The sequence below is a fragment of the Hippocampus comes genome, unplaced genomic scaffold (genome assembly GCF_001891065.2).
Source record: "Hippocampus comes isolate QL1 unplaced genomic scaffold, H_comes_QL1_v1.1 scaffold237, whole genome shotgun sequence".
NCBI lineage: Eukaryota > Metazoa > Chordata > Actinopteri > Syngnathiformes > Syngnathidae > Hippocampus > Hippocampus comes.
The window spans coordinates 1,016,538-1,038,938 of record NW_017806159.1 but is presented as its reverse complement, the minus strand read 5'-3'; the positions used below and the strand labels follow the sequence as shown (position 1 = coordinate 1,038,938).

The window sequence follows — 22,401 nt, the reverse complement described above, 5'->3', positions numbered from 1 at the left end:
AACAAGAATTGCAATCAGTAGCATGCAGACCAGGAACAAGGTTTAAATACATTTGAAGCGGCACCAACTTTGACACTTTCTTCACAGAGAGTATCTCCACACCCCACCCCGCTCGTTTATGACCGAATTCTGCTGCGTGCATTGCTCGCATTGAGGAAAACTTCCCTTTTGGCAACCTGTGAACCTTTTATCCTCATCCAGACCTGATGTAATAAATTCTTCCTCGGCTCATCTACTCCACTGTTATTCATGTCTGTGTGGCCGAACGGCATGACCATCTCCATACGAATGTTCCCAGTCCCCCCCCCCCCCCCACAACATGACAAGATGGCCCCTTTTGTTTCTCAACCATCTGATACCTTCCCCACTCAGCTGGAAACATGCCTCTTTGAACCTCTGCGGAAGAGATGAAACCATATACCTTGAATCACTCAGACTATAAAGTCACGTGAGCGGGCCTGACACCTCTTGATTACTTCATTAAAAATCCCATTAATAATTAACAAACTATGTGCTCGTGCAGCATGTTTTTAAAACTCTGGGGTGTGTCTCTCCCGGTGGGGCCCCCACCGGAGGCCCAGCAGTTTGAGAACGATAAAGAAAAAGGATGTTTAATCCTTACTGAGGTGACTTCAGCAATTGATTTTTACTTTCGACCATAAAAGAGGGCACGCAGTCACGGGTGAGAAGAAAACTCTTCAAAATAGGCTCTTGGGGGGGCGGGGGGGGGGCGGTTTCATCAGACTCTCCGTCCCACAAAGAAAAGACGAATAAAATCCGAAGGAGCCAGGGGGTAATCAAAGTCAAGTTAGGAGAATGTGTCTGTCATGGTTGCAAAGTCGCCTCCGGGCAAAACAAGATCGGTCCGAATTAATTTTTTAGGACATCGTGTGAGTTAAATTGACTGAATAAAGCTTCCATTTGCTTCTGCGGCTCTGTGAGAAAAAAATGTATTCAGGTCAAGAGAAAAGTACGGTTCGTTGCGCTGGAGGTGAATTTAAATTGTACACTGTGTAGGGAAATGAAAACATCGTCTGACAAGAGGAGGAGGAGCATTACTCATCTTAATGTACAATTTGATTAGAGGCTGGGGGTATTTGAGCCTTAAGTGGCTTATTTCCATTTCGAGCCATTAATTATGTAAAACGTTATTCACATCGCCGTTCTTTTATTATGATCCCAACTATCGGTCTCCTGTGTAATATTTAATAAGAAGAATGAGAAGGTGTCATCAAGTTCCAAGTAAAACGTCGCCACTTTTTTTCTCTATCTCTATGAATGAAAGGTTCGCAGTCCTCTGGAAAACACTGATTTTGCATGAAATGCCATTGTCGGGTGTAAACTGAGTGTTGCCGAACCCGATCCCAGGTGTGGAGATGATGCCAAATAGAAAAAAGAAAAAAAAAAAGATTGCTATGTGAAAATCCGACAACTGTCATCATCAAAATGCTAATTTTATGTATGGGTAGCATGCGGCACAGTCAGCTGGAGGAAACGTTTGCCTCCGGAGACAACCAAGCCTACCACGCACACTGAACATACAAATGTTCAACGGCAAATGAAACCTGCTGTTATTATTCGCTGTTCTTGCTCCTACAAATCTCACCCCTCATAATCCTTGTCACCGACAACCGATGCCCTTTCGCGTACTGCCTAAAAAAGCGCAATGACACAAATATCTCTTTATTCGTCATCATTCTAAATGTTACTTTTTTTACTTCGTTCTTGCTTGTACTGTGAGCATTTTATTTCATGAAAAAACATGACTGTGGATGGTATGATAAACAATGACTTCTCGGCCATGTTGGTTGTTTGCTACGGCGTGAAAGTAATGAATTTGAGTGACATCAAAATCTTACTTTAGCTGTGGGGGGGGTGGCCACAGAGGGCCACCAATGCCACCACGTAGCTCCGCCCCTGTACACATGCCAGTTTACTTCAAACTAAAAAGCTACAATTTTACTTCGGTTGTGTCTACATTTTTATTTATTTAAGCGGTAAAGCAGATCTAGGTCGAGTAATTATTTTAGGGCCCAGTAAAGGTCCATTTTCTACCGTTGATCCTGTTGAGGGTCAAACGAACCGAAGTCTATCCCAGCCCACTTGAGGCGAGAGGAAAGGAAGATCCTTTTCAAGGTAAGTGAAAAGTAACACATTTTGAAATACTTTAAATGCAAGTAACAGTGTGATGAGGAATGCAGTCGCAAACTACTGCGGATACATTCATCCTTTGCAATAACATGAACACCGAAAGGTACCTCCAATTTTGTTTTGTCTGAAGTACACGGAGGACATATAAAAAAGGCTTTCTATTTTATTCTACCATGCTGCAATTTAAAAGTATGTTGTCCACTTATCAGTGCTTTGGAGTGCTGGAGGCCATGAGTTCCAATTCACACCCTGTGACTTTTTTTTTTTTTTGGCTTTGATCAAAGCCTCGCTACTGTACCAATGACTTTTATGACACAAATACAAGTAGGTGTGTCTTCCAATCTATTCCACAAGACTTCATGGTAAAATCAGTTGATTCCTGGGCGGATCAATGAGCTGGTAGCAAATTCTGATGGCTACGTTGAATTATAAATAAAGACCTTGTGTTAACCGCTTTTCAAAAACATCATACAAAAATACTTTCAATAACTATTGCTCATTCCGATTATGAAGGGAGGTAGGTCGAGTAGCCGGAGTCCGTATTTGGTCATGTGATGGCCTAATTCTGTTTGATTGGTCAAAAGGAGTCAGACAGCGCTAGTAGTTTCGTTGGATCGGTGACGCAGTCACGTGCCACAAATCCGACGGTCGCAGAAGCAAAAATTAAAAACCTGTAGATAAAAATACAAGCAGCTAGGTGAATGTAGATAAAAGCTGCCCACTGCGGTTCAACTTGCATCACTCAAACCCTCTGCTCAATGTTTACCGATGCAGCTGTCAATCCGCAGCGGATCAACATCAACCTGAACGACATGATTGTCCACAAGAGTGTGTGAACAAATCCTCACTCCACCTGCATGCCAAATGGAATATGTAGGAGGTAGTCAGCAGAAACCGTTTGAGACAATTTAATGGATGAACCATGACACGTACGCGGTAACAAGATCGCTCCACTTTCATTAATGAATTGAAAACATTAACATCATGCAGTTGCCATGCCAACCTGTTCCCAGACTCTTTGGACCAATGACAACAGAATATGTTTTGGAAACTCACCGAGACATCAAAGAGCTCCTCCGTGTCATCCAACATGTGGACCCTGATGGTGACATGCCTTCCGGCGGGCATGGCCGGGGGTCTGTGCGCCGGGTCTAGTGTACTGATGCCAAGAGTCTCCGGGGCCCCGAGACGGTGCCCTGCTCTCGACGTCACAGGCTCCGGGTCGGGATCTGTCATGTTGCCGTGCGCTGCTCGCTGCCCACCCTGCGACAGACGTCAAGAACGGCATCAGGCTTGACGCAGGTACGCAATGAGCTGCGTAACCCCGCCCCTTTGCTCACATTAATACAGTCATGACAGAGGCTGGATTCACACCGACCGCAAACGGTCGCCTGTGGGACAAGCGATTGAATGGAAAGTAATGTTCAGCACGTTCCTGATTTCAGGGCACAAACCAGACTGCGGTAATTTGATTTGACGCTGAAATTACGAGGCGGCAGCGCTAAGATCTGCGAGACATGCAAAATAATATTGATTTGGCAGGCTCGGCATATCAAGTTACAGAAATATAGTTGGTGTCACATTTAATGCAGTAAATGGAGCGTAGGAGAAAATCAGAACGACACACATTCCCATGAGTACTTTTCAGAATCAAAATTTAGGAAAGTGGAGTCTGTATTTGTCTCCTTTGAACAGGTGAGTTGAGGACAATCTCCTATTATGTTATTTAAAACTTGTTCACAAGGCCCTGAAACACCCTCATTCCCGGAGCCATGCTGGATTCTCTCCTGAGTGCACATTCCATCTGTCTGATGTCATCCTGAGACCTCGCCGCGTCGTGCAAGCGGGTTCCGCACCCACGAGCGTGGGCAGCCGCTCAACCGCCGCAGAGGTGCACGACCGCTGCCAATCGTTTAGCGCTCCAAAGTGGAGAATGCAATTCAGCAGAGTGCGTCAAGACAACAGGCCAAGGACTGAGCGGACACAAAGCACAAAAATGTTTGATTTGAGATAGGATCGTGGTCACGGAACAAATTCAACGTGGTAAGTCAAAGCACCGATGTACTTTGCACTTATGACAGTGTTTGACGTGTTTTTACATGGTAAGAATGTTTAAAGGTTTTTTTTTTTAATGGTATATAGCTTGATAATCTTACTCGGATGTCTATATTATTCAAACTTAAATAAGTCGATGTGAACAAATGCTCCTCAACTCACTTCAACAGAGCTCGAACTTCTTTGGCACCAACATACCACAAGCTGGCGTGTAAAGACAAAAACAGCAAATAGAATTACGATGGATCCATGAATGTGACTTTGCGAATACGGAACGGCTAATATGCGTTGACATGAGAGTTGCTCTCAACTAAAACGCTGCATGATTCTATTCTGTTCTCTCTCTCTCTCTCTCTCTCTCTCTCTCTCTCTCTCTCTCTCTCTCTCTCTCTCTCTCGAAACAGACCCCATGCATTCAACCATTTCACACCACTTATCCTGCTCAGGTCACGGGTGAACTGGAGTCCAAACCAGCTGATTTTTGGCAGGCGCCAGGGTCCACCCTGGACTGATTGCCAGTACAGGGTGCATCATAGACAAACAACCATTTACACTTCTATTCACACCCACAGCCATTTTTTTAATCTTCCTTTAACCGAACATCCATTCATCCATTAATCTATAGCGCCTGTCCTTATAAAGTGTGTGGCTCGAACTTTTCACTGCAAGCAAATATTTCAGATAAACACCGGCAAAAGGGATGACTGAGGAAGTGTGACTGACACACACACACACACACACACACACACACACACATGCCACTAAATGAATCACCTGGTCATGAGTCAAGGCCAATGACTTCCTCTGAATAGGTCACTATGTAAAAACTAAGGAACAATTTGTCATTGTACACCAGCACCTTGTTGCTCAGTGTCATAAAGCAAAGGGGCCCTGCATGAAAAAGCCAGAGCCCGTGGAAGTGTTTTCCACAGATAATGACCCTGCCTTTGAACATGCTGGCTTGAAATTCCCCACTAATGTGTAACATGGAGCTGTTAAAAAAAAAAAAAAGAAAGAAGAAAAAAAAGCAACTGGCTTATAGTCTCTCCTCGGCTGGAACAGTGGTTCTTCTGTGTGCAGGGGCAACACACAAGGGCTCCTCAGTGAGGGTCAACACCGCACAGCTGGAATGCTTTAGTGACAGCTGGATGGCCATAGGCCCTGATGCACCGAAACAACCAGCTGTGCCCAAACTGGAACCACAGCAACATCCTTCACTCACACAGGGGTGTGGTTGGAGCGTGACAAATTCCCACTGGGATTTTTTTTTTTTTTTTTTTGCCAATTGGAAATCTATCATCAAGAGAGCAGCCAAGCAACGCCAGCAGGATATCTCGCCAACCGGGCATGCAATTTAAAGCCTCTGCAGGGATTCAGTGGAATTGAATGGCGGAATCCACCAGTCCGATTTTGTAATGTAGGTTAATGGAGCAGACTGCTGCAAAGCGCAGCATGTTTGCATGCATCATGTGCAACGCCACCGACACTCACCTGGTCAGACGGTGCAAACTAGATTACCGGTGAAAACGTGCATTTTCGTGCACGGTACGGCGTCAAAAAAAATAAAAATAAATAAATAACCGCCACGGCCGCAGCCTTCTGCGCAAATTCACCAAAGATGCATTAGTCGTGCAATGCAAAAGGCAAAGGTTCGTTTACATAGTGAAGATTTCCCCCAACTGTTTCCCACGAAAGCCACAGGATGACGGAAACACCACGTAAAACTTAACCCTAATCTCCTCAAACAAGTTGGATCACTTCCTCCAAGAGCACACGGGATTTGGCAAACTCGAAATCTTACCGGTGCGTTTTCCCCCTTGGAAATGCCTCTTTTTTTTAATTCCACACCTTCGGATACTCCGGTCGAGTGGATTACATGGACGTCCGGCGGCGGGCCAAAATTAAGGAACGCGGTCAGGCGGCCCAGGTGACTTTTTAGGTGCTGCTCGGACCGGATAAGAGAGTTTCTGCGGTCGCCATGGCGGACGGCAGAGTGAGTGAGTGAGTGAGCGAGCCGGCGGTTGCAGACGAGATTACTGCAAACCGAGCGGCCGATTCACTCCGGCAGGCTTCGTCGCAAGGAAGGAGGCGCAGCCGGGACGAGCAGACAAACTGGAAGAGCTACAGCCCCATCTAGAGGCCAACGTGGGATTAAAAAAACACCGGAAAAAAAGAGAACGTCCGATATGTACGATCGACGTAAAAAGTCTACACAGCTTGTTCAATTATGTCAGGTTTTTGTGATGTAAATAATGAGAACAGGAAAACTCAAGTAAAAATACTTTTGGGACCATGAATATTATCTATAAACTGCACAACTAAAGTGAAAATAAAATGTTCTCTTTTAAATTACTGTCTTCATTGGGTTCCATTGAAATTATTTTCGACTCTTCTCCTGACTGCTGCTTTTGAACAATGAGAAATGAACAGTAAATTCCATCTGATGCTCAACTCCGTTCAATTTTGAGAGCACTCTCACAATTGGTCGGTGCTGGTCAATAGAGGGCGCTGTAAGGCACTGGCCAACCGTTCATTTGTGTCATCACCAAGATAAAGGTGAAAGAAGAAAATTAAATAACCTACTAAAAAGATTTCAAGTGTGTAGATATATCCTTTTTAGTACACAATTAATATTGGGTAAAATTATTTCACGTACATCTGTTCTTATTTTGTGATACACTTCCGTTTTTGGGCGCACAAATCTTCGTCCTTGACTTCTTAATTTCAACAGAACCGCAGCTGTAACAAAGTATTAAAAAATAACACAGGAACTAAAAGAATAATAATAAGAATCTGCGGACAATGGCTTGTACTTCAAAATGTGTCTAGAAATGCATGCTATTTAATGTGTGTTTAAATGAAAATGATTTTCAAGACGTTTTGGAGCGTAATGTGCTGGCCAGTGTCAGAAACCTTGGTCACACTTGCAGGACACAAGGATAAAGACGCCAAAACATAACCAATAACAAAAGAGTGGCTAAGAACAAATCATTTTGATGGATCTTGACATAAATATTATCAAACACTTGTAAAAGAAGTTGAAACATACAGTCTGGAGAAGGCACCATTGAAACTTAAGATTGGAAAACTTCATCTGGTGAGTGTGGGGAGAAAAAAAAAGTGTTGAAACATACTCAAAGTTTCATTGCGTTCTAGAAATCTATGATTGCAGTGATTAAAATACTAAGGGTGCCATCACTTTTGTTCAGGCCATTTCTCATACGTAATCTTCTTGTAGTTGGTGACAGTATGACTTTAGAAAATTCAAAACTGTTTTGAAATCCAAGAATTAACATCGTTTATTTGATATATTACAATTTTTACATGACAGTTGTCATGAAGGCACGGATCAACACATCTTACACCGCTGTACAATAAAATCTAACAGAAAACTATAAGAATTGGGAAAAATGAACTTCTTTTTCATGCTTTTAGTAACATAACATTCACTAACAATCCTCTGCATCCGAATCCACTGATGTGCACACAGTGGCATTATTCTAAGAAAGGGATAACATTTCCCGCTCACTTGTTAAACCCAATATGCCTTAATTAGTTTCATAAATACAACAGATTTCTCAGTCAACCTCCTTGGTGTGCAAAATGGAAAACACGATTTACCCAAATAGAAACAATCTTAAAAAAACATCGTCATAAATTACACAGCATCTGCAGTTCACTGGAGTCATAAGTCAAGGTCGGTGCGGTCGTCTGGATCCCAACCAAAGAATCCTGTCCTCGGATCTTGATGTTGACAAACTTGATCTTCCATCTGTTGTTCTTCAGCGGTGAGCGAATGAGCCCGAATATTTGCTCAAATATGCCGAGGCAGACTGTGTCTCTGTGGATGGTCCCGGCAACAGCCACCAGAACTAGGCCGTGCGGGGAGGACAGCACTTTGAGACCAGGCGGCTCCAAGTTGGGGCTGAAATGGAGACGCTCCTCTTTGGTCAAGGCCAGTAGACGATAGCTGACCATTTCGGCACCCAAGAACTCTTCCAACTGCTCATTGTCAGCTCTGAGGAGGACAAGTGCAACTTAATACAGTAATACGGTGCTGTGCGGTGTGTAAAAAAAAATAAGGAAATGTTATGTGGTTTGGTGAAATAAACAACATACTTTTTTTTGGTTTTGTTTAGTGTTTGGCTTTCCTGTAAAATCGAACCGGAATCAGAAATAAACAGTTTACCAAAGCATTTGGCCTGTTTTTGAAATAATTTTCCACTGTCTGCCGCTTGTTGTGAAGTTCGGATTTAGCGCTTGTGAATCCAATTTCTGCCCGCAACTCAAGGAAAAAAGACACACACACAAAAAAAATAATTCATCTGAGCCACAGGATGCACAAGGGCAGCAAATAACAGAGGTTAGGTCCCCAATTTCCCTAAAAAAAAATCTGAATAGGTGAATTTGCAAAAGCTCAACTGTGAATATATGTGGTTTACTATGTATTCATCAGAAAAAAAAATTGTATTGGTCTCAGATGATGGCCATTACGTGAATATAAGACAATGATACCTGGCAACAAGGCGGAGTTTTGCATCCGGCCAGAAATGCTGTGCTCCCCAGTCTTGAGGCTGCTGGCCCAGTGACGGGTTTTGACTGTTCCAAAGCCGGAAGAACCAACTGCTGAACTGCTGTCCCAGCAACAACATATCGCAGCCGATGTCAGTCTTCACGTCTGCCTTCTCCTCGGCTGTGTTTGGCACTGGTCTATGTCCGATGTCATCTGTCACTCCTGGAATATTTTCTTCAATCACCGCCTTAAAGAAATCCCAATAATGAAAAACAACCAAGACAATGTTTTGTTTTTCTGCCTACGGTGAATCCCTGTAAATACACGAATGATATTCCAGACCAACTCTTATCGGCGAACATTTATGATACAGAGAGACCATTTCATTTTTGAAAAAAAGTACAGCTCCCACATGCTTTAAATATATCCAAACATTCTTTGTACAGATATTGTAAACATATTCGAACATGTAAAAACATCATAATTATCGCGTCTGGGTGTGAACTGTGGCTAACAGTAGCTCCGGTGTCTTTCTGCGTGTTTTACTGTTTCCCCAGAATTTAGCAAATGGCTGAAAAGTGTTGTGGCTCACGTTAAGAAAATAAACTGTAAAATCTCAATTCAAAAATATCGATTAAAATATCTTCATTAATTCTAAAAAAAACACACACACTCACAAACACCAAAAGCATCAGCTCGTTTTGGTGCATCCAAATATTTCAATAACACACACACACACACACACACACACAAACACCAAAAGCGTCAGCTCGTTTTGGTGCATCCAAATATTTCAATTTGACCCCACCTTGGCAGTTGACCAAAGCTCCAGCGTGCTCTTCACCAACTGGTGCTTCTCAGTACTGGGGGGCATCGCCACCCCCTCTTTGGCCAGGTACTTGAATATGATGTCCCGGTGGACCTTCTTCCTTTTCAGCAGCTCCTCTGCATTTTTTGTGAAGGAGAGGATTGTCTCTCTGGCCTCTTTATTTAAAAAAATAACGAAAACAAAAAGGCAGTAGACTATTACAATTCACTTCAGTGCAAAAATATTCACCAGAAAGAAGACATGTTGACATTCTTTGGGTCATTACGCTGAATGCGACGCGCTAAGTAAACGTTTCACTGACATGCTAACTATCACAGAGAGGACATACCTGTAACATCCTCCACCATAATCATCTTATTGGTAACAGTATCACTCAGTGAAAGTAGGTCCTCTTCCGACATCATATTTAATATTTTCAAACACCCAGAGCGCTCTGATTCTGACAGAAGTGACATTTTGTTTACCACAATGTGAAAGTAAGATAGAACAACCAAAACAACTGGGTCCGACTGCGAACATATTCGGGCAAGACAAGAAGTGAAATCATTGTTCCGGGATAAAATCTGCAATTCTTTTTTCTGTTAATAAGCAATAAAATCCTTTATATTAAAAAAATGCGCTTTGGGAACAATATGATATAAAGGGTAGCACAAAGGCTAATGTTTAAAAACAATCCACCAAATGGGGAAGTCTGTGATCGGTAATCCTGTTGAAATCTTCGGCACAGTAAACGCTCCTCTGAAATATATTATTTTGGACAAATGTATACATATTTGGAATTGAATTATGTACGTAGCTTAGTACTTGTCATGTCTGGATGCAGCAGCTAATCCTGCCCAGAACTCCGATGGACTTTTGAATCAATGAATGCATGAACGAAAGGATGGATGGATGGATGGATGAAAAAAAAATGAACGGATGGCTGAATGAATAGTTATAATGTAATATAAGCTAATTTAATTCAAAGATGTCAACAAAATAATATTGACTGTTACTGTTTTTTTCGTAGATACACTTAGTAGCCTTTTGCTGTTTGATTTCCAGATGCTCTTGAACGCAACTTGAGTATGAGCAAAGCTAGCCACACTAGCAGTCATTTGCTCATGTTCGTGCAGAGCAGTCTGAACATTCGTCATTTCAGTTCGCGTTCAAAGAAATTCCCTCATGTCTTTTAATTTTATCACAAGTTTTTTCAACGGTGTAATTTAACAGTCTATTCAACGAGGCACCGGGAATTTCCAACACGATTTCCAGGTATGTGTCGCGAATAGCTTAGTACTGTGTTATTGTAGTGTTACACTGAAATAGTCGCGCAGTTGCGTGTCTTAAATATATATATATTTTTTTACTATCCATAGTCTTACTCGTGAACACATCGTTTTATGAGTCTTACAAGAATTTAGACTTTGGACTTTGTACCTAATAAATTGCTTTTAATTTAGCCCTGCTATCGACGTTGAACAGAACCCTTGTGTCTGTACACTCAAAAAATAGCACATTTTTATCCTCATAGAATAATTGCCCAAGGGAATAAAACGGTATTGAAAAAAAAACCCCAATTAGTTTCCTTATTTTTATTTATATATTTTTGACTGTATAGATTTCAGCAAGTGGACTCTTCTTATTTGTTGTGTTTATTTCCCTTGATTACCAAAGACGTTAAAAAAACGACTTGGGAAGTATGCTGTAAGGTTAATGATTTGGAGTGCAGTCTGGTACAATATTTGATTTCATTGATGTTTACACACAGATATTAACCATCTCCTTCTGATTATGTTTTGGCTAACTTAACTGAGAGGTAAAAGTTTTCAAATGCATATTTCTTTCCACACTAGAAGAAATAAATGAGTCCAGCTGGACGTACCAAAAAGTCTGCAGGCAAATCATATGACCTCACTATGGTAGAAAAAAAAAGATTGCCAGTTGAAGAGCTATTTACTTCATGATATTTATTTTAGATCCAGTACAGTGTAGTTTTTGCTCTTCATGGACAGGAAATACTAGTTGAAATCTAAATGATACCAGTTTGACTATGCAAGTTCTCATCTGCAATCCATGTGGCGGGGGAGGGGGGAGACCGAAGAATGCTAAACCATAGATACTCTACTTTGTTGTAGATGGAGGAGTTTATAAACAGTGACAAGGGACGGGTGACCATCTACTCGATCCAAGGCTGCCCACACTGCCGGCAGGCGAAGGCCTTTCTGGCACCCTTGGGAATTCCGGTTTGCGACGTTGATCTCAATGAGCATCCGGAACTGCAGGCGCCAGTGAAGAAGCTGACAGGACGCGTCACAGTCCCTCAAATATTCTTCAACAGCCTTTATATTGGGGGAATTGAAAAACTCCGAAAAATGGTGAGGAAACAAAGCGTTTGATAATACGATCGGTACACTTGTGACTTGTCAACATGGCACAGTGGGAATTGTTGATCCGTGTCCTGTTTGAAGACTCCAGAGGAGCTTCAAAAGTTGGTGAAGATGGTCAAGGAGGAACCTCTTACAGCCGACGCTCCACCGCTACCAGAGGGGAAACAGTCACCGGGCGCTGCTTTGGACACTGACAGTGGCGAAAAAAGTATGTCGCACAATTTATAGCTTTGTAATGGAGGATAATGTTTTGGAGAAAAGAAGGACAAATCAAAGAATGAATATAATCGAACAAGAATATAATGCAGCAGAGAATTTGGGCCCTCAAAATGATTCAACATGTCTTTTTGTGATACTTTCTGTAAACACAGTGTTTACAGAGCTGCTATTGCGCAGTCATGTTTGTTTGAAGTAGTGAGGAAACTTGAGCTGGCGCATGTGCAAGGTTTGGTCTTTCGACATAAAAGTGTGTCACATCTCCTGTTAACTGAAGTTTCAAGGCTAGAGATGAAAGTGCGCTCCACTTAAATTCATCGTCGAGTGGAGCCCGTTATTCGCCGGGGATCGGGACTTGACCGCGGGTAGTGGATTTTGCTCAATAATCAGCACTGCCCTCAAATGATTTTCTATATGTATACTTTAAATAATAAATATACCACAAACTACAATCCCCCAAATACTTTTATAGCATTTTAAAAGCTTACAAACATCTTCAAACATTGCTCAGGAATATATTTAAATACTGTAACATCAAACAGAATGAACAGTATGTACTAAGACTAATAAAAACTAAACTAAAATATTTTTGCAGAAAAAAAAATGACAACTAATCAAACTACCAAACACGCTCTAAAAAATAATTAAAATGAAATGAATGAAAAAGAAATACATATCTATATACATATACGGGTGACGGTATTGAGTGCTGAGGAGAGGGAGTTGGGGGAGTGTAAAGAATAATTTCATCTTATACTTACAAGGTGAAGAGAATGAAATGGAGGTCGGTGTATATGAATGTGAGCGATGACCGTAAGCGTGGACGTGTCACGTTTCTATTGTTGTACTCCTTATCAGAATTTGAGTGTGAGAAAGACGGCTTGGCTGACCTGGTTGCCGAGCTTAAAGATGCCAATTTGATTGGCATTCACAGAAAGGGGCTGGCTTTGTACAGGAAGAGCTTCTCAAAGGACAAACTGCTTGCCTGGCTCCAGAAGAACAAGGGCATGGGTAAGCCGAGGTTCAAGGGCAGCAGTACAAGTCAAATTCAAATCTCGTGACCATTTCTACAAAGGCCTTGTACGTAAAATTGGGTCCCGTCCAGCCTTGACTGTGGTCCTGTGTGTGCTAGACCACAGTCAGGCCCTGAACGTTGGCCATGAATTGTTGCTGAAGAAGTACATGGTCATTGCCGGAGCGCACTGGGATTCGGATGGCAGATTTGGAGCAGCCAGCGGGGACACGTTGTTTAGGTTGCTGGAAGATGACCCGCATTCGGCCCTCAACGCAGGACAGACTGCGTCCTGCAGTCCCCTCGAGGGTACGTCGGGTAGCGGCTGGCCTGTGGCCTGTTGACCTCTGGGGACTTTTTACACCCAAGCAAACTCTCCTTCAATCTTTTTCCAAGTTCTCCTCCTGTCACTGCTGATACTCGTTCCATAAGGCTCCGTTGGGTTGTTTCTTTAGGCAACTGGTGGTGGTTTTGGGGGTAAAAACTAGGTCGGCACCCGAGACTGTATGGACAAAAGCCTGTTTTTAACCACCAGATTCTGCTTTGGATTCACTCTCGCATGGTATGCTGTCTTTTAATTAAGGCCACAAACATATCGTAGTTTCCGCCCTATAAGACGCACCTAAAAGCATTCAATTTTCTCAAAAGATGACAATGTGCCTTATAATCCGATGCGCCTTATATGTGGATCAATATTCTGATTTCTTTCTTTTCAATATTCTGTAAAGCGCTTGGTTACAGCTGCAGCGATTATGAAAGCGCTATCGAAATAAAGCTTTATTGTATTGTTTTGTATTCCCTTTAGGATAGCTCCATCTAGTGGATGCATAACACAATCGCAGCCACGATTGTAGCTCAGTTTCTATGCGCCTTGTAATGCCGTGCGCCTTATATATGAAAAGTGTTTTAAAATCAGCCATTAATTAAAGGTGCGCCTTATCCTCCGAAGTGCCTTACAGTGCGGAAAATACGGTACTTGAGTGTTGCTTCTGTGTTTTGTGTCTTTTAAACTGGATTTCAAAGTAATTTGCTCTTGCTTTATGGCTGGCAACGAATTTCCTCTTGTATTTCCTTTATTTTGTCATATTAACATCAATTTTGCTAACTCGTCCATGATAGTTTATCAATTCTTATTAATAAATGAATGTTGTTGTTTTTTTCTTTCCTTCTCATAGCGTCTGAACTCTCCTTGCTTTTACGTGAACTGATTCTCAAGTTGTTCTCGGAGCATCTGTCTGCTGACGGCAAGGTTTCACACTTTCATTTTACTACACTTATACATTGACCGATGTCAGGAAATGTTCCATGAAAATCCTCAATTCACTCACATCCTGTCTGCTTGATTTTAAACCACCGTGTGGAATTGCCTCATGTTCAAAAATGCCGTGTTCCAATACGAGTCCTTTTTTCCTCCCTCAGTCAGTGGACTACAAGGGCATGTCGGCCAACCCCGCTTTTCAACGCTACTCCGAACTGGCCATTCAACTGCAGAGGGTCAAGCTCCTCTCGCTGTCCCGGGAGGAGACGCTGGCCTTCTTCATCAACATCTATAACGCTTTGGTCATCCACGGTTACCTCCGCATGGGGGCTCCCACCAACACTTGGCAGAGATACAGAGTAGGACCCCCAACCCTCTTAACCAGCCTCAGTGTTTTGCTCGACTACTCCAGGCAACCGCTTTTGGATCTTGTTCCACTTTTGTAGTTCTTCAACTACGTCAGCTATCTGATCGGAGGAGAAGTCTTCACCTTACAGGACATTGAGAACGGCGTGCTGAGAGGGAACAGGAAAGGGGTGGCGCAGTTCCGAAGACCCTTCTCCAAAACGGACCCCCGGCTACAAGTATGCCCTACGGAAAACACAGAATATTTTATTTACCGAAAATAAAATGTCAACTTGAACACAATCTGATCCGTGAGAATTTGCTCGACTGTCAGACGAGGCAAAAAGCCAACGAAAAAGCGAGAATGAATTTCGACTGAATTTCGTGACGTTCAACTCTGCAGGTTCCGTTGCTCTCTAACCAATTGGCAGGGCTTTAGTTTCATTTCCTGTCATGTCCCCCAGCTGGCGCTCAAAGATGTTGAACCTCTCATTCACTTTGCCTTGAACTGTGGCGCAAAAGGCTGCCCTCCCATCAAGACCTACACACCGCAGGTATGCTTCCTGCGCTTTTTAACTCACTCAAATAAAAACTCAAATAGAGTCGGGGTACACGTCACACTACGTACACGATTTCGTTTTCAAACAAACTTTGTCTTACTTGATCCTGGCAGGACATCGACAAGCAGCTCCGCACGGCGGCCGAGGCTTTCTTGGAGAATGACGACGCCTGCGTCGTGGATTCGGGGAAAAAAGAAGTCCGGCTCAGTCAGATCTTCAAATGGTACAAGGTTGACTTTGGAGGAACTGATGAGAAGGTAACCGCCCACTATAGCTAAAATATAAAATACATTTTTTTAATTGTCATTTATGTAACATGGGTTCCTTATGATATACATGCTAAATGCATGGTGTGAATCCCTTCCGATCCATTCCTGCCATCTTGTTCCGGCGATATGCGACTACAAATCCCTTTTCGAGGCGGCCCTTACCCGCTCACCTTTGATGAAATTGACTGTGGAGGCTTCAACCTGAATTCTCGATGCTCCTCCTGCCTTTCTTCCAGCTGCTGAAGTGGGTGCTCAAGCACATGAGCGACTCCCCCAAGAAGACCAGCTTGAAGGGAGTCCTCGCTGCCGGAAAGGCCAAAGTCAGCTTCCTCCCGTACGACTGGAGCTCCAACAGCAGCCACTGAAAACAGATCCGACATCCTCTCTCTGACAATGGGCTTCCCTTCGCTTCTCTTCTCTTCTTCCTCTCTTCTCTACCGCTTATGCAAAACCTTAATTTATTAATGGTGGGATGGGAACCGTTTGCACTTTACCGTCTAATTGTACTGCTCTTTTTCAGGTGTTATACACGCAACACGCTGTTGTGCAGCAATATAATTCAGAGAACAATTCAGCACACACAAAAAAAAAAAAAAAAAAATGTCTTGGACTTCCAGATGTAATCTGCATGATCTTTGTCATCGTTTTAATGCAATATCAGAAACTCAGGATTCTTTGTGTAAAATCAGAGCGAATCAATGGAAACAGGCTCATGTTCACGATGTCACTTAAACAGAGTGGAACATTTTAACCCCCAAAATGCGTTTTAGTGGCAAATGAGCTGTCGTTTTAACACAGAGGTAAAACTCAAGGTCGAATTGACACATTTTTTTTTTTTTTAAAAGGTGGTCCACTTTTGTAGGCTGACCCTCAGATGACGCACAAAAGCACAGAGAGGGCTCCATGCCCTCATGTTGGGCCTCCAAAATGTGTTGTGGAAATATTGATCAACACTTCATTCGAAATGTCTACTTTGGTTATTCTTAAAGCCTCGTTGTACACAAAACATACGAAAAAAACCACCACTTCTGTCTGTTGGACCTGAGCTTGAAAAAAACAATTGTCCTGTACAGTATATGGTAGCTCTCCTTTCATTGTGTGATCCGTGTCTGCTGTATTTTGAATCCTCATTTATAAATCAGGTATAATTTTACATTAAGTTTACTTTGTCTCCACTGTATGTATATTTCAAGGAATGGTCCTGATTTTTTTTTACAGCTACTAAAGTACACCAAAGCAATAATACAGTAGTAAGAGCAGCATGTTAAATCGTAACTGCATGCAGGAATTAATGCAGCTTGAAATCCCCGAATGCACTGACGTTCTTACTACTGTTCTTTTCTTGTTTCCTGGACATTAGTTGGTTGAAGTAGTTCTTTGTAAACCCCCCCCAACAAGGCAGGGTCACTGTGAGAGTACAGAATTTTCATCCACTTGCATAGAGATGTTTATTACTACTGTAATTTACTCAAAGTGATTATGGTATGCAATGAATTGACTTGTAGGATACAGGGCTGTTTATATTAGGAGATAAAGCCTGCACATTTTCTATAACTATGCTATAAGGATGATATGCAAAAAATGTTTGAATCCTTTTTTTTGTTGTTGTTGAAACCATGACAGCAATATGTTTCCGAATGAAATATGCACTGCTTAAATAAAAATATACTGAATCGGATGTATTTTTTTTTGTTTAATTAAACAGATTTTAGTCAGTTTATGTAACAAAAATAGGTTGGCGTTATACCATAACAAATATGTTGTTTTTTTTTTACATTTGTACACATAAATAATCCATACATTAAAAAACAAAAAACAAAACAAAAAAAAAACATGAAAGACCCAAAGATTTGTATACAACTTGTCTTTTAAGTTGTTTTTTCATCTCACGCGTCACTCCCAACGTAATTTAATACTAAAGAGATCCGGGCAGATTTTTAATTTTGGTGATTGCTTGAGTAAAAAAACTCCAGTTGTTTTTCCATCAACATGATGACAATGCGGATGATCTTGAAAAATAAATACACATTTCACAAATCAGATATTCCTCTCATGCCCAATGAGCCTTTTGCGTGGCTCTCTCTGCTCGAGAGTGATGCGTTTGGAAGACTGTCAGAGAGTATTAGTTTGTCTTTCATACAATTTCTATGAATTCGACTTGACTTTTAAGGGCTAGCTAGCAAATGGCACAAACTATGTAAGAAGACCTGCGGACATTTTGATGTTTCTGCACTGACAAGCGCTTAGAAACAGTCGACGCCTTCTTGATCCACATTGCGGATACGGTTGGTATGACTGATTTTAAAAACAAAAAATGTATCAGTGTATACTACACTTGAGTTACAGTCCCCTCTCATATCCTAGCCATAATAAAAAGAGACTGTACATATTTTTGGTCAAATGAGCAGATTTCGATAAGGCGCGTTAGCTTTCGTCATCCGAATCAAATCCAAAGAGAGCCGAGCACGTGTTGAGAGCTTTGTGATTCTGGAGTTCTTGGACGCTGTCGAAGGAGGACAGACACTTTTCGCATCGATGTCTGATCTTCTGTTCACGTTTACCTTTGCTCTCGTGCGTCTCATACCTCACCGAAAAATGCGTCTGGGCGTAAAAACTGCAAGACTGATTTTGCGTGTGGGCTTCCTCCGCCGCGGCTCTCCTTTTGCGCATGGACAGTTGCGACTCGTCCATGTAGGTGCTGGGCGGCAGCCGGGTGAAGTACGTTTTGTAGAAGGGCGCGTAGGTAGGCTCTTGAGGGTTGAAGGTTTTGTGCTGCGCGATGAGCGGCTCCTCCCACTTGCTATCCACGCCCTCGGCCATTGTGGTGTTTTTCTCCATGTCCTTGACGTTCAAGGGGTCCGGAACGGGATTCCTGCAGGTAAATCTGAACTTCTTTTTGTGATGCGCTTTTTTCGACGCGGCGCGCTTGCTTCCTTTTGGCCCTTGGCATTGTTTCGCCTCCTCGAATCCGTTGATGGGTTTTTGGATGGGCTCCGCCGCTTTCAAACAAACCTCGGCGCTATCCGGCGCGTTTGCCTCAACGGCGAGAATTCCCGAAGTGGTTTTCACAACTCCCGGCTTCTCCTGGTTGATTTGCTTGCTCTGCGACCATCTCTCCTCAACCTTGACCCTTTGCTTCCAGGGCGCCTCGTCGCTTTGCCTCTGCTGCCGGCCCAGGTCGTCCCTCTGAGGGGGCGGCACGTAGTGTCGCCACTCGTGGTCAAAGAGGTTTATGATGTCTGAGAACTGCTTGTTGCAGTTGGCAAAAGCGCACATGGCGCTGAAAGGGTCGTGGGTGCTCATGTGCGCTCTGAGTTCTTGCGAGGTCAAGAAGCGCTGGTCGCACTGCACGTGGAAGCAGAAGTGTGGCAGTAAGGGGTCGTGGCGCCTGATGTGCTCCTTGTAATACTGGACAAACTGGAAGTTGCTGTTGGAAAGGAAAGCAAAAAGGACAGAGATCAACATGAGGGAAGGAATCTGTTTAAACACGTGCCATTAAAATCCTGATTTGTTTTCACGGTAAAGCAGTTGTGGCAGATGTGTAAGAAAAAAAATGTAAATAAAAAGCTTTCAAAACTGTCGTAATTTCCGGACTATAAGCCGTGACTTTTGTCACATGCTTTCAACTCTGCGGCTTATTTAATGAAGCGGCCTATATTAAGATTTTTCTAGCGGCCGCCTGTGTTCCGTTTTTCTTTGGAAACATCTCATGCTACAATGTGGGCACCTGTGGCTTATAGACGAGTGCGGCTTATGTGTGTACAAAATGTAGTGGGTGCGGCTTATAATCAGGTGCGCTCTATAGTCCGGAAATTACTTAAACTTTAAAAGTATTGCAAAGGGGGGGGGGAAAAATCCACTCAGGACAAAAGGTTATGTCACATCACAGGGGGCTACTGTGCACTTCCCCCAAAACCATTTTTTTAAAAGGCCATAATGACAAAGAAGAGAACGGCTCTCCGATGTTTGTATTCACAGTGACTCAATAAGTTGCAATAATGTGTCCAGTATATTTTTTGCAGAGGATAAAGAATATGTAGATGTTACTCTGCTGTTTGTGTTCAAACGCTTCCATTTCTTTGGTTTCTAAAACGGTGACAATTGATGCTAACCATGAGCATCAATTAGCATCGTTAGCATTGGCTTTGGTTCGTTTAGTTCAGGGGTGTCAAACGTACGGCCCGCGGGCCGGATCCGGCCCGCAAAGGACTTTAATCCGGCCCGCGAGATGATTATGTAAAGCAGTGGTGTTAAACATATGGTCCGCGGACCGTTCAATCAGGCCCCACAGGATAATTTAAAAGTGAAGAAAATGCATAAAAGACACAGAATAAATATTTTTAATAAGGTGCAATTCATTGAGTATCCGCTAGGGGGCACTGTTTTGATCAGAGAGGAAGACAACAGCAGCCTCAGTCCACCACTGAGACAGACCCATGACAGCAGACGCTATCAATAGCACTCTCACATTTACACTTTTAATAGCACGCTCCTTAGTTTGTAAGGTGTAGGCAGGGATTACATTTAGATTTTATATGTACGTGTAAATGGTTTAAAACTTCCTTTATTTATAAATCTCGATTAATCTTAAAGTGCATTACTATATTTCAAAACCAATTACTTGTTAAAGTTTGTACAATCAGTGGGATAAGTTGCAATGCATATATGTGAATGATAAAAGTAAATTGCACATTTGTCGAAGGAAATGTAAGGTGCTTCACGAAATGTTTTGTAAAAGATATGTTCATTTAATTTCAACATTTTCCTAATGTTCTTGTGCTTCTTTATACCAAAACAAAGGAAAGACATATTGTTTTGGTTATTTATAGCAAAGTATGGTATCATTTTAATGGTCCGGCCCACTTGACATCTACCCAGGCCGTATGTGGCCCACCATGTGAAATGAGTTTGACACCCCTGGTTTAGTTTGACGGTAAAAATAAACCGTGTGCGACATAAAATTGTTGGAAGCCTCCGTTTTTGGAAAAATTGTGCACCATTTGCCAAAGCGCTGCTTATTCTGACACGAGTTGAGTTAACGGCGGCCCCGATCTCAGGTTCATCAAAGCAAATGCAGTCTAATGGCGGCGTGGATTTGGAAAAACTTGCAAGCTGGTTCACTCATACTTTTTAGGCGTAAATCCTCTGCCTTGGTCTTGATGGACCTATAGTGTTGGGTTCCGCAGACGTGAATGAAACTTACCGACTGCAGAAGGTGCATTTGTGCTTGGCCCAGACAAAGGTCTTTTCCAGCACTTGGTCATCGTTGAGGTGACTTCTGACGGCGTGTTTGGTCAAGTTGCTGCCGTGTTTCAGGAACACCCGATCGCAGGACGAGGAAGGGCACAACACGTACTTGCCGACGGCGTCGTAGCCGTTTTCTCCGGCCGCGTCGGCTTCGCCCTGCTTTGCGGCCGCGGGAGCTTTGATGATGACCAGGTCGTCTTGAATGACCACCTGCTCGTCCTCGAAGTCTAACGGCACCGCGGCGGCGTCTTTGTTCAACTTCTTGGACTGGGCCTGTAGCTTTCGGAGTGCAATGCGGAGGTTTCGCATGATTCGATCTTCCCGACTGAGGCTGGAAACTTTGACTTTGCTGAGTTTCTTCCGAGGTTCCTCGATAGGTGTCTGGTTCTCGTTGGGAGCCTCCAACTGATTACTCGTCGTCCCGTTTGTGGTTTGGGCTCCCTCGGCCTCGGCGTCTTTGTGGTTCTTGCACATTTCTTCGATGTGCTCCCAAATGTGCTTCTTGCCAACGACTAAGTGCTGGAAGCATTTGCCACAGATGATGCACCTGTTGCGCCTCTTGAAGTGGGCAATGAAATGCCTCAACACATTCAAGCCTTTATAGTTTTTCTTACAGGGGTGACAGTAGAAACTGACACAAGCGTATTTTTGTCCTCGTTGCACCTTTTCCCTCCACGTTCTCTCCACTTTCACCTGAGACAAAAGACACACAGCGGTTTCTCAACTTTGATGTTGACGGACGGCTTCCCTTCTTCCTCTTTCAAAGCACGTCTTCTCACAGTCGATGCATCCGGCATGAAGCCATTCACGTTTGTTCACAGAATGGAAGTTTGATTTGATTTATTACTTTGACGTACTGGAAAGTAATCCCCTCGTATCATCGCTGGGGTTACGCTCTAAAAAGAACCCGTGATAAGTAAAATCCCTAAATAGTCATCTTGACTTTTTTTTTAACCATTATTACGCATACAGTACTCTATGGAATGAAAAAAAAAAAGATTACCCCCCCTAAAAATAAAACGGGATGAAAAAAATTGGTGAAACAGCCAACCCGTGAAAGACGAACCGTGTTATAGCGAGGGATTACTGTGTACGGTCAAACTGATTGGAACCGGGTCCGCCGGTTAATAGCGAAAATCATCGTTTTTGACTGACTGCATTGATGCCCATTGAAATGCATTGGGGGGAAAAAAATCCAACCCCCCAATTAGTTTTTTTTTAATCCCCCAATAATTCCTCAGAAAACACTAATAATAAACATTCAAAATACGTTCTACAAACATAACGGGGGACATTTAAAAAAAAAAAAAAAAAAATATATATAATATATATATATATATATATATATATATATTTCGGAGCACCAACCTGTATAAACTACCAAAAAAATCCTTATAAAGAGCAAAAAATCCTTATAACATACCAAAGCATTTTATATGTCAAAATAACGGCAGAAAAAAACCCCACGAAATATGAATGATATATTTGTTTCCTTGTAGAACTTGCTTGTACACTACCGAAGTATGCAATGAATACTCTGCTGTTTTCAACTAGGAACCACGTGATTTACTGGAAAG

General features: G+C 42.6%; 4 protein-coding genes across 4 annotated transcripts in view; 1 reads left to right on the top strand and 3 right to left on the bottom strand.

Moving 5' to 3' along the window:
- The window catches only part of LOC109531204 (FERM, RhoGEF and pleckstrin domain-containing protein 1), a 48,310-nt gene extending 41,892 nt beyond the window's left edge, over positions 1-6,418 (bottom strand). The window contains exons 1-2 of the mRNA XM_019895354.1: positions 6,008-6,418; positions 3,208-3,414 (exon numbers count right to left, since the gene is read on the bottom strand). Coding sequence (XP_019750913.1) covers positions 3,208-3,387 — 180 coding nt within the window. The 5' untranslated portion in view covers positions 3,388-3,414; positions 6,008-6,418. The remainder of the gene's footprint in view (positions 1-3,207; positions 3,415-6,007) is intronic.
- Positions 6,419-7,622: 1,204 nt separating this feature from the next.
- Positions 7,623-10,089, bottom strand: cunh3orf38 (chromosome unknown C3orf38 homolog). Its single transcript, XM_019895404.1, has 4 exons — positions 9,877-10,089; positions 9,528-9,703; positions 8,722-8,966; positions 7,623-8,224 (listed from the first exon to the last, which is right to left on the bottom strand). The coding sequence occupies exons 1-4, from the start codon at positions 10,001-10,003 to the stop codon at positions 7,858-7,860; spliced, it is 915 nt and encodes a 304-aa protein (XP_019750963.1). The 5' UTR covers positions 10,004-10,089; the 3' UTR covers positions 7,623-7,857.
- Positions 10,090-10,615: 526 nt separating this feature from the next.
- Positions 10,616-16,626, top strand: LOC109531278 (uncharacterized). Its single transcript, XM_019895486.1, has 11 exons — positions 10,616-10,802; positions 11,666-11,905; positions 11,999-12,125; positions 12,992-13,144; positions 13,266-13,454; positions 14,321-14,394; positions 14,565-14,762; positions 14,850-14,987; positions 15,213-15,302; positions 15,422-15,565; positions 15,814-16,626. Exons 2-11 carry the CDS (start codon positions 11,666-11,668, stop codon positions 15,940-15,942), a joined length of 1,482 nt encoding a protein of 493 aa, XP_019751045.1. The 5' UTR covers positions 10,616-10,802; the 3' UTR covers positions 15,943-16,626.
- A 562-nt stretch (positions 16,627-17,188) lies between these two features.
- The window catches only part of LOC109531277 (uncharacterized), a 14,167-nt gene continuing 8,954 nt past the window's right edge, over positions 17,189-22,401 (bottom strand). The window contains exons 10-11 of the mRNA XM_019895484.1: positions 20,781-21,517; positions 17,189-19,004 (exon numbers count right to left, since the gene is read on the bottom strand). Of these exons, the coding sequence (XP_019751043.1) occupies positions 18,002-19,004; positions 20,781-21,517 (1,740 nt within the window). The 3' untranslated portion in view covers positions 17,189-18,001. The remainder of the gene's footprint in view (positions 19,005-20,780; positions 21,518-22,401) is intronic.